At 44.7% G+C, this 12,286-nt stretch overlaps 1 protein-coding gene across 4 annotated transcripts in view; it reads left to right on the top strand.

Moving 5' to 3' along the window:
• The window catches only part of LOC111839238 (prune homolog 2 with BCH domain), a 67,621-nt gene that overhangs the window by 1,503 nt on the left and 53,832 nt on the right, over positions 1 to 12,286 (top strand). For all 4 annotated transcript variants that reach the window (XM_072708093.1, XM_023802944.2, XM_023802945.2 and 1 more), the window contains exons 2-4: positions 7,040 to 7,144; positions 8,216 to 8,418; positions 10,302 to 10,465. In XM_072708093.1, coding sequence (XP_072564194.1) covers positions 7,040 to 7,144; positions 8,216 to 8,418; positions 10,302 to 10,465 — 472 coding nt within the window. The remainder of the gene's footprint in view (positions 1 to 7,039; positions 7,145 to 8,215; positions 8,419 to 10,301; positions 10,466 to 12,286) is intronic.

The following is a 12,286-nucleotide window of genomic DNA, read 5'->3' on the forward strand; positions in this document are numbered from 1 at the left end:
AAAAGTGGCTTTGGACTTGGGCAGCAACATTCACAAACCTGAAAGGGATGGAAAAAGAAATTTAACCAGTTTAAAGCCGGAATATAATCTATGCTTTACAATACAGAGGGAACAGCCTAAATCATAAAATGTACTGATATACAATATGATGTGTTTATTGCATTCATGCAGGTTTTTCATTTGAGAAACACAGTGTCTCTAGGACCATGTCTAATCCCTGAGAATTAAAAACCAAACATGTGGCTGCATGAATATATAAGATCAAGTTATCGAAGTTTCGTGATACACAATACGTTCACCGGTACTTGTATTGTTTGCTGTTAGATAAAACGATCAGTTTTGGCATGGAAATCCCATCTTTCTTCAATGGTAACCTACACAACTAACAGTTTTAGACATTTTGTACAGCAATCTTCCAGAAGTAATTCAGTGCATTTCCCAGGAGTGCAAAGCTGGGGACGTCACCTGCAGACATGTGAATGGCAGCCTTTCAGGTTCTGTAAGTGGAGATGCATTGCATTAGTGGTGCTGCGTGTTCAGTCCCATTCAGGCATGAACGTCTCGCATTGCTTGCTGCAACTTTCCAGGGACCCTGTTATGTTGCTGAAACTGCGACTACTCTGTTAGGAGGACGAGTTATTGAACCTGGGGGAGATTCTATCAGCGTAAACACTGGCAAATTTCTCTATCACGGTTAGTGAGGCCGCCCAGCCTTCTGCTGTTGTGCCCCGGTGCACTCTGGGACTGTGATTCAATTAGATATAATGGATGGGATGCAGGCTAATTCATTTCCACCTTAGAGGAAGGCAGTCCCTGCACTACACACATATGTGGCTTCAGCTTTCATAGAGCCATGGATATGGGAACCTATGACTTTGGGCTGTGCCACATTTCCTGGAAGTTCTCCCCAAACGAGCTTGATGGGCCGAATGGCCTCCTCTCGTTTGTAAATTTCTTATGTTCTTATGTTCTTATATAAACTAGGCTATATCTTACTCTTAAACCTTTATGTAACTGAATAATTCATGCTGTGAGAATAAAATATAAACAGTTGAGAGTGAAACTTGGGGTCTGAGCACAGGGTCGGGCCCTTTATCTGGCCCCCCTGGAGCATTTCGGGGGGTTAGGGGCCCTTGCTCAGAGGCCCAACAGAAATGTGACTATTCTGCTAAAGGTTGGATAACAGTAGGTGAGGTTCCAATTAGAGACACAGAGGCCTAATCTGAGGAGCCACACACTGCCCCCATGTTACACACACACACACACACACACACACACACCTATACCCTAAACCTAATCTGAGGAGCCACACACTGCCCCCATGTTACACACACACACAAACACACCTATACCCTAAACCTAATCTGAGGAGCCACACACTGCCCCCATGTTACACACACACACACACCTATACCCTAAACCTAATCTTAGGAGCCACACACTGCCCCCATGTTACACACACACACACACACACACCTATACCCTAACCCTAATCTGAGGAGCCACACACTGCCCCCATGTTACACACACACACACACACACACCTATACCCTAAACCTAATCTGAGGAGCCACACACTGCCCCCATGTTACACACACACACCTATACCCTAAACCTAATCTTAGGAGCCACACACTGCCCCCATGTTACACACACACACACCTATACCCTAACCCTAATCTGAGGAGCCACACACTGCCCCCATGTTACACACACACACACACACACACACACATCTATACCCTAAACCTAATCTGAGGAGCCACACACTGCCCCCATGTCACACACACACACACACACACCTATACCCTAAACCTAATCTGAGGAGCCACACACTGCCCCCATGTTACACACACACACCCACCTACCTATACCCTAAACCTAATCTGAGGAGCCACACACTGCCCCCATGTTACACACACACACACACCTATACCCTAAACCTAATCTGAGGAGCCACACACTGCCCCCATGTTACACACACACACACACCTTTACCCTAAACCTAATCTGAGGAGCCACACACTGCCCCCATGTTACACACACACACACCTATACCCTAACCCTAATCTGAGGAGCCACACACTGCCCCCATGTTACACACACACACACACACCTATACCCTAAACCTAATCTGAGGAGCCACACACTGCCCCCATGTTACACACACACACACACACACACCTATACCCTAAACCTAATCTTAGGAGCCACACACTGCCCCCATGTTACACACACACACACCTATACCCTAACCCTAATCTGAGGAGCCACACACTGCCCCCATGTTACACACACACACACCCACCTATACCCTAAACCTAATCTGAGGAGCCACACACTGCCCCCATGTTACACACACACACACCTATACCCTAAACCTAATCTGAGGAGCCACACACTGCCCCCATGTTACACACACACACACACACACACACACACACCTATACCCTAAACCTAATCTGAGGAGCCACACACTGCCCCCATGTTACACACACACACATACACACACCTATACCCTAAACCTAATCTGAGGAGCCACACACTGCCCCCATGTTACACACACACACATACACACACACCCACCTATACCCTAAACCTAATCTGAGGAGCCACTCACTGCCCCCATGTTACACACACACACACACCTATACCCTAAACCTAATCTGAGGAGCCACACACTGCCCCCATGTTACACATACACACACACACACCTATACCCTAAACCTAATCTGAGGAGCCACACACTGCCCCCATGTTACACACATACACACACACACATACCTATACCCTAACCCTAATCTGAGGAGCCACACACTGCCCCCATGTTATACACACACACACACACCTATATATTTCAAGATGGTGTTCATCTTAGATTTTCAAACTAGCAAACAACAATGACTTTTGTCATTTTTCATCACGATTACCCATTTTGTGACTATTGTTAGTTTCTTGGAAAAGACTTTTTAAAAGGGGATTTTACACATTTTGGATCATAAATTCAAGTGTATTTGCCTTTTCTGAGAACTGAACTGATAACCTTCTGGGTGAGCTTGGTTTTCTTATGCACTGTATTGCTTTTGCTCTTGGCAAAGAGGTTTGATCTTGATCATGATCATGATAGTCATCTGCAGATATCGTCCTGATGAGTTTTGCTTGTTGCAGAAGGTCTGTCCTGGCTCCTCTCTGGCTCTCACGATGCTGTGATGTCCTGGTGCATGCACGTTTTTTAAAGTGCATTATTCATAGATTCAGTACAAGTGAGCGTGATTTTTTTAAAGAGCAAACACTGCTGTGTTCAGCATAGATGTCATACATAATGTTTAGCTTTAGCACAGAATGGGAAGGCGTGTTGTTGTTTTTAATGGCCCAGCAGTGGACAGTGCTGCCCCCTGCCCGTGGTGGCTGAATGTAGCCATGTCTTCCACACGGCAGTTGGTGCAATTGAGTCATCTCCTCCGCGGCACGCAAAAAGGCCAAAGGGTCGTTACCACTCCGTTGGTTGGTGCTAATGCTCTCTGGAGCCAGCTGTGCTAGAGCAGGCATTGGGGAGGTCCTGGAGGACGGCGAGCAATGGGAGTTTTAATTCTTTCTTTGCTTCCTGCCTCTAATGATACTTGGGAGGAAGGCGGACACAAACACGCAAGGAGCACATGCATGCACACACAGACGAAGACTGACACACAGACTACTGAAACCATAGATTAGAACTAAATTTACATATAAAATTAGTCAACCAACAACCAGAAGAGGAACAAACCTCTTGTTTTTACAGATTTTAATTTACATTTATGTTTTTATTTATTTTGAAGATACTTTTATCCAAAGTGACTTAAAGCTCGGGTAACAGAAAGATCGTTCAAATAAACTCCAAACTCCAGATAAATTAATTTAACTTGATTAATAGTGTCCCCAGAATGTGTAGACATTATATAGAGTGGGATATTCTCAATATTCTGGCTGAAAATCTCCTGTAAGCTCGGGCCCTTGTGCGTGTGCACTAACTGGTTCTGTGAATACCCAAGTAGCCATACAGCAGGGAGGCTGAGAGGGTGGAAAAGCCAAGGATCATTACTCGCACTCCTTGTTTACTTCAGTATAACTGAGAGCGCCATAGCAGAATTCAGATGCTTCCAGCCACGCTTGGGATGTCACCGAGGACATCGTTATTGGAGCAGCCCAGCCGCCGACCGGAGGACACTTATCAAAGGACACTGAGCCGCCGATGCCTCCTTAGAATACCAAGCTATAACCCGCACTGTGAAGACCAGACAGGCCGCCCGCCCATCCGTCAGCGTGGCAGGCATCCAGATATTCCATATCTCTAATTGACTCCCATCAGAGAGCCTGACTTTGTCAAGTGGGCTGGGTCACAATCAAGTTTATGGAGCAGGGAAGAACCGCTGTATCTGTGCAGAACTGTACAGAGAGGCCAGTTTTGTTTCTGGAACTTCTCAGTAGCTGAGTTACCTCCGATTCCATCAGCGTGCTGCTGTGTCTAATTGCTTCAACAATGAGTTGCAGTTAACGGTTACATTTATAACGTATTTAATCACATCTTCATCTTCCTCATGGAAAATGTAGGTGTTTACTGGGTGTCCTGAGTTGGATGAGACACCTGCAGCCAGAGTTCTGCAGAGGACAGATTCTCCTGACACATGATGAGAGGTGAATCATGCTGTAGCTTCCATATTCAAGCAAGACAGAGATCCATCGCTGCTTTAAATGTAATGACTTACTGTACAAGCGACATGTTAACAAGCTGTTTAAATCTTTTGGCTTCCATGACTGAGGAAGTTCTGCCCATTTCGGGTAGTGTTCTTTCAGAGCATCAGCAGGCTCCACCACCCATGAAGATCATGAAGTAATTCTGTGCTTCAGCTCCACTGCCAATTTGAGCTCTGCGACCTGTATTGTTCATTGCAATGTTCTCATGTCACTGTCAGAAAGGTGATATTGTTGCATTCTGAACAATAAATTCTGTTACAGAGCAGTTAGGGGGTGTCCAGTGGTGTTTGGTCAGAAACTGTATATTACATTACAGCTAGCATGTTTATTGGGAAGGGGGACACAACAAAATCAGACAGAAAAAGCATAAATGTACTGAGTTTCGCCAAAGCACACTGGTGCTCTAGATTTATATTGTTCTTGTAATTGCATGTTGTCAAACTCAGCTCTTACATGAACCTCATCCAAGTGACAAAGCTTGTGTTTTTAATGACCATTTAAATAGTCATTCAGATTCAATAGCCCATGGGCAATTAAAAAAAATATATTGCTGAGTATAAAACATGGTGCAAAGTGAGCTATAAGTTCCTAAATTATGTCTTAAATTGCTGTTTGATGTCCTTTTGTAACAGGGAAGTGTACATTATTAAGTTTATATGAAAATTTAATGCTGTTGAAAAAACAGAATTCTAGATTTGTGTGCCTCGGGTGATTTGCTCTATAGATACAGTGTACATAGTCGGATATTGGGTCTCATATTTTATTTTCTTCTTGTTGTCAGTGCTGTGCCAGACCACCGAAGGCCACCTAGCTTCCTTCGTCTCGCATCACGTCATCTGAAACAAAGGCACTAAAATCAATATTGTACTCAACCACTGGATGGGCTGTCAGTGTCATTTCCTCCAAACAGTGATATAAGGATTGTACAGTCCAATAAAGGCAAGGTGACAGATGTGCCGTCTCGTGAATTGTGTAGAAAAGCAGCAACGGGCAAAGCGTGAACGTGTCGTGTCAGTGATGCGGGCCGTCTCCATGGCATTGTGCCATTCCTGGACGTATTCGGTGATCTCTTGTATTCCCCTGGAAGAGAGCGGCCTGTCCCTGTGATACACTCTGAATCATGACTCTGACAGAAAGGGCCAAGGGGAGATCTTAGCCTCGCATAAACCAATACCCCACCCCCCTCCGCTTAATGTTTCTCTCTTTATTTGTAAAAGACCTAGGCAGTTGTATTTATCCCTCTGGTGACAGTGGGCTAGGCATTAGGGCTGATGTTTTCTCAGCACAGGCAATTAAGCAGCATATTTAGTTCCTACCTGCCGGCTATTCCGCACACAATTTTAATATCTTTGTCTTTGGAGTATGCAAAGCGCAGCCCCGCAATTAGAAGGATCAACACTTGGTTTTTATTGTGACGCACCCCATGAGCTGTCTGCTCCTCTCTGGCTGGTCCTTCTGGAAGTCCATGGAAGGAGGGGCTCCGGGTGCTGCGGTCACCCCCGGCCTGGGGGTAGTGCAGCGGGACTGATGTTTTGCAAAATCACAGAGACATAAGGCTAGATAGCATGCCGTAATCGAGCAGTTAATGCCGTGCAGGCCATTGCTGATAAATCAACTTGTTTTGCAGCTCTCTGGTAGCAATGAACTGCTAGCATTGTTTAGATCCGTAGGGAGCTGTTTTACTGTGCACCTATTTAGTACATTTTCACTTATGGTTATTGTGCTCAATGCTGTACTTAATAATAATCATGGGGTCTTAGCTCTAAGATCTGTGATTGAGTAAGTGACTGATCCCTGATCCACTGTGATGTTAAAAGCTAATACTGATCCTACACTGCTTATCTGTTACTGATCCATACCAATCCATACCGCCATCTGCACTGCCATACTTATCAGTGATCTGAACCACAGTACTGATCACTAATCCGAACTACGGTTCTGACCAGTGCTCTGTACTGCAGTACTGACCACTGCTCCATACTGCTGTAGTAATCATTCATCGCTACTGTACTGACCAGTGCTCCACTCTGCAGTAATGACCACTGCTCTATACTACTGCTTACTGATCACTGCTTCCTACTGCTGTACTGACCAGTGCTCCATACTGTAGTACTGCAGCACTGACCACTGTTCCTGCAGTAATAATCACTACTCCAATCTGATGTACTGATCACTGATCCACACTGCAGTACTGACCACTGGTCCGCACTGCAGTAATGACTACAGATCCACACTGCAGTGCTAATCACTGATTCAGCCCACAGATGTTAGCTGGAGCTTTTATTGGCCTGTCTGGCTCTCTTGGTAGGAATCTGGTTCTCAGTGTGCAGGAATTCATGCAGTTTTGGGTCGAGAGGAGGCTGATGTGGACTCTGTGGCTGCATCGCTGGGCTATGCGTATTTCCTCAGCCAGGTAAGGTATGCCGCTTCCGGTGGGAGTCAGTGCATAGAATGAGTGTGTTCACTGAGAGTGTGGGATGCTGCATGTTCGTATGTATACAGCTGGCTCTTAACGCATGGACGCTGACCAGGGCTTGCAAAATTTTTAAATCCCTGGTAGCCCTTTGTGCAGACATTCTTGGATTTTGGTAGGCCGAAATACATTTTGAGTAGTATAAATTAAAAAAGGCATTTCTATGTGTGCGTATGTACTGTATATGTGTGTGCATCAGCACACCCAGGGATAAAATAGGGATAAAATAAATCGACCAATGGCAATTTGCCTTTAAAACACACTTATGTGTGATCAAACTGGATTTGTTGTAATAACAACAATATGCACAGACAGCAATATATATGAATGATTAGGGAAAAATAATAAGCATGACATTTACACTTGTACTTACCCATGACTAAATATCAAAATATCTCTTTCACACCTTTTCCTCTGCAGTTTTTGTACCCAGCCAGACATAAAGAACTTAAACCCCCAGACTTTTAGTTGCTCTCTGTGTTACCCATGACGTTTATTAAACCAGATAATTAGTGATTCACAGCAATTCACAACCATTTTGCTTTCGCTGTGTATGGGTCTCATCCGGAAATAATCCATATTCTCTTTACAGCATTTGCTTTTAATCACCATATGCAGTGTACTGAATACGACTGGTGTGATAACTGTTCTTGACTTAACTTGCTTGCTTGCTTAGAGTACTGTATTACCATGACAGACAATGCACCAAGATGGCAGCGTGAGAGGATTAGGCAATAAATAAACCCTGCTATAAATGAAGGCTTTAAACCTATACGTCCTAGCGGACAAACCATCATCATGATCAACAACTTGGTGGTCAAAGTTTTTCCTCCAAATAGCAAGTCAAAAGAACAGAAAAGGCAAATAAAGGAGGCAGTTTTAATTTACTTAGGGGATTGTTTCTGATAGCCCGTCGAGCAGGGCGTTATTACATTTTGGTAGTCCGACGGGAAGATTTGATTGGTCTAGGACCTCGGGCTACCGATGTTGTGAGCCTTGCTGACATTACAGAAGGAGCCCGGGGACTGCCTATGTGTGCCCATCCTGAACCAGCACCGGTCCCAGCCGGCTGTGCCAGATGAGACCCGGGCCTTTCTGCAGAGGCTCGGCGTGGCAGAGTCCGCCATGCTTTGGAGAGACGACATCGACCAGTTCATGCTGCATGCAGCCAGGAAGCTGACGGTCACGCTTCTGGACAGTGACGCCATCATCGGGTATGAAGACACTCAGTCTCAGGTTAAACGGGTCCAGTTATCAGCTCTTCACTGCACCATCATCATAGTGCATTTTACCTTATTATGCTTAATAGAACTTTTACTCTCTATCTTTAAATGCATACAGTACATTTTGAAGACAGAGAAGTACACACTGTAAAAAAAAATCTATAAATTTTACGGTAAATTACTGGCAGCTGTAGTTGCCAGAATTTCACCGTAAAATTACAGAAATACTGTTCAATGTAATACGGTACATATTATTATTCTGTATAATAAATGGTTTAAATCCATATTTTTCCAAACATTTTCATATTAAAACATTATGTTTTTGTAATGTGAAAATAACAGTTAAAAACTGTAAAAACTGCAAATTGTAGCAGTAAAATGTACAGGTGTAGATTTTCCATTGTATTGTAGTTGATTTCAGCCATTATGCCAAATCACAAATGCAGTCCAGTTAAAGCTCTTTTATTCATAATCATTGACAGGACTGTGAATCACACCAATCATCACAACACCTGTTTGTATAACAAAATACAAGAACAAGCATTACTTCTAACTGGTGGAACAGGGGGAGGGTCACTGTACGAACAATGGGAACTACACATGGTGGGTTTGAACTTAAGCAGGGCACCAGTACAGAACACACGATGCATGGAACCTGGAACATTAACTACATGCATGACATAGACAGCGGCCGTTGTCAGCACGACAGTGCGGCATGATGGGACACATGCAAATAGGCCAGACGGCGCTTGGCTCACCGACGGCACAGTATAAATTCTACTGTAAAATTACAGGAGCACTGTTTAATGTGTAACGGTATACCTAAAATATACTGTATTTTAACACGTATTCTCATGTCATTATCATGTTACAGATTACACCAGTAGCTGAAGCAGAAAATAATTCATGTTACAACTAAAAATCGTATGAAAGATAAATTTTATACTTACAAATAGTTTATATATTTTAAAAAGTATTTTACCTGATTGATATTTACAGTATATTCCCATTATCATTTAAGGTGTTTTACAGTATTTTTTACTGTATTTTTAAAAATTGTACAGTCAAACAATGTATTAAATACAGATTAAATACATTTACAGTTCTTTTTCTATATTTGACACGGTATTTTTCCGTCGCCATTTAAGGTATTTTTACCGTATTTTTTACGGGCATTTTTTACAGTGCACGTTCACCTGCAAAACTACTTCCTGCCTAAGGAGTCAGTTTATCTACAGAATTTTTGGCTTAGATTACTAACAAATCTCATAATGTTACAGTGGGAATGTTTGCTAAAGTCATTCAGGTCAGGGGGATGTTGACAGACATGCTGTCTTTCATATTTATGGAAAAATATTACTGTGAATCTTCAGTTTGATTCCAGGAAGTAAATGAGAGTGTGTGTTTAGTTTGAGCTGAAATCATTTTGACTGTATTTCTAACCAGCCTTTGTACTTTAAATGGATCCATTCTTCCATAGTGTTCAGTGAGCTTTTCTGAACGTGGTGTCAGGAGGCTGAGGGCCATGTGAAAGCCCAGGAACACAGGTGGGGGGTGCATGTGGTAATGGACAGGGTGACGGGGAGCAGAAGTGACTCGACGAGCATAAAGTGCGAGTCCGCTGAGCTGGAAAAGTAGGTACAGCATTAGTGGGATTCCAGCGGAAATGAGATATGACAATCCCAGCTGGCAGAGCGAGGGCGAGGCAGCCGCGGAGCAAGCCGGCGGTAATGGCCGAGGGGACGGGGGGCGGCGGGGGGGTAAGGAGCAAGCGCTCTCCTCTGTGGCTCCTTAGCCCAAGGGCTCAGCTGAGTTTTATGCAGATTCGCCTTAATTTGCCAACTACTTCTCCCCCCCCCACCCCTTGTTTCCAGGGGGAAGGCAGGCTCCCTGGCATCAAGCGATGTCAAAGTGATCCATCGCTCCGAGCGACGGGGGGGAGCCAGCGAGGCTGCTTCGCTGACAGCAGCGGTCGCCAGGGAGATTCTCCAAGAGGCATCGGAGCGGCTGGCGCCCCCCCTGGTCGGGCTCCTCCGAGGTGAGGGCCGCTGTCGCGACTACACCACTGCTGCTAGGGGACCCCCCCCCATATCCAACCCCCCCTTCCTGGGAGCTAATGGAGCGCGTTGCCATTGCCACGTCTCGCTTAACAAGAGCCTTTAAGAGGGCCCTGGGGCGGGCGGCAGGGCGAGAGGGAGGGGGCCTCGAGACGAAACCTGCCGGCGGCCATGACTTTGCTAGGGTGTAAGAACTCATCGCATTTTGGCAGCGGCGCTCGGGGGAGATACAGTATGCGACGTGTGGAGCTCCGGGCCAGTCTCCATAATCGCCGGAAAGGATTGGACACAATCAGTGTTTCTCAGTTGGTAGGTCATGGAGTGTGTGGTTAAAACAAAAATTGCCAGCCCCCTGCCCTGGTTGACAGCTTTTTTGGGTCATGACCAAGGAATAATGTGGGTCCGAAATTTTTGGAAAGACTGACCATGATAACAGGGAGAGGATGGCACAGGTGGGGGTCTGCTCTTGGAGACGATTCTTTATTCGGGCTTTTATGTTTGTCATCACCCTTTGCCAAAAGAGCTGTCAGGATATCACCTGTGCGACTGAGTTGGCTCTCTGGGGCTGAACTTTGACCTCACCTGAGCCCCAGTCACACTGTCATTACGCTGGTCCGGACTCCGAAGGCTGGCTGACACCAGGGTTGGGTGAATTTCGGGCCACACGTGTTCATCCCCTTTAGCCAGCGTGTCGACAGCTACTTCTAATGAGGCTGTTACCTTCAAACGTTCAGTGTAATGGCAAAAAACCCCCCAAAAAACAGTAAGGTATTATGCTCTGTGTAAACAGAAACTTACTGTGGAGGGAACTCTGCGTTTAGGTTTGATTCTCTATGAAGGGTCCTTTGTTTATATATTTGTTTCATGTTCGACTACCAGAGCAATAGTTGTGAGGTGGGCATATAACATGTGCAATTGCGGGGGCCGGTTTAGACGCCCGCAACACATCCGCTTGCGCATCATGGTGGCCATGCCTATCCTGTGCTCATTCCGTGCACCGTTTGCGCACCAACACGTTGAATTAATACTACGAGTATGTGAGATGCAGTACCACCAAAAGTCTTGGGGCAACTTTTGTAATAGGACTATGTGTTTATATACGGTACAGATAGTAGTATCTGATTTTTTTTAAGAATGAGTGCTGGAAGATTTTCAGAGAAAAGAGAAAAAAATATTCTGAACACTACTGTGTGCCTCTGTCTACAGCAGGGGTGGCCAATCTTATCCGCAAAGGGCCGGTGTGTGTGCAGGTTTTTGGGATAACCTTTAGGTCAGCTGTTCAAACCCAGGTGTGAGGACTCGTCAGCCAATCAGTCCTCTAATTAGTAATCTAATTAGGGAGTTTCACCGAAAACCCGCATACACACCGGCCTTTTATGGACAAGATTGGCCACCCCTGGTCTACAGTGTCTTCAAAATATAATGGTAGTTTAAGTTTCTTCTGCTTCTGAATTCAATCTGAGCAAAAAAAAACAAAATTATATGTGTAAAGTACAGTGTACAAAGTGAAATTCCTACTTGAATGCTTTCTCCACATACTACAGACATTTAACAAGACAGTGCAACATTACAGTACAAAAATACTAAGTAGGGCTGGGTGATCTGCGATATTAATATCGACATTGCAAGTTATGAACATGCAATTCATGCAACATGCAATTCTCACATCGCAGCTGTGCTGAGATGAGGCTTTTGCATACCTTCATACTGTATGAACAGTACAGTGATATAAGTATATGTATAATGTAGTTATGGTATTTAGAAATCTTGCTGATAAAATTCGTTGAGAGTGGTGGGCTTAT

This window comes from Paramormyrops kingsleyae, chromosome 2 (genome assembly GCF_048594095.1).
Source record: "Paramormyrops kingsleyae isolate MSU_618 chromosome 2, PKINGS_0.4, whole genome shotgun sequence".
Taxonomy (NCBI): Eukaryota; Metazoa; Chordata; class Actinopteri; order Osteoglossiformes; family Mormyridae; genus Paramormyrops; species Paramormyrops kingsleyae.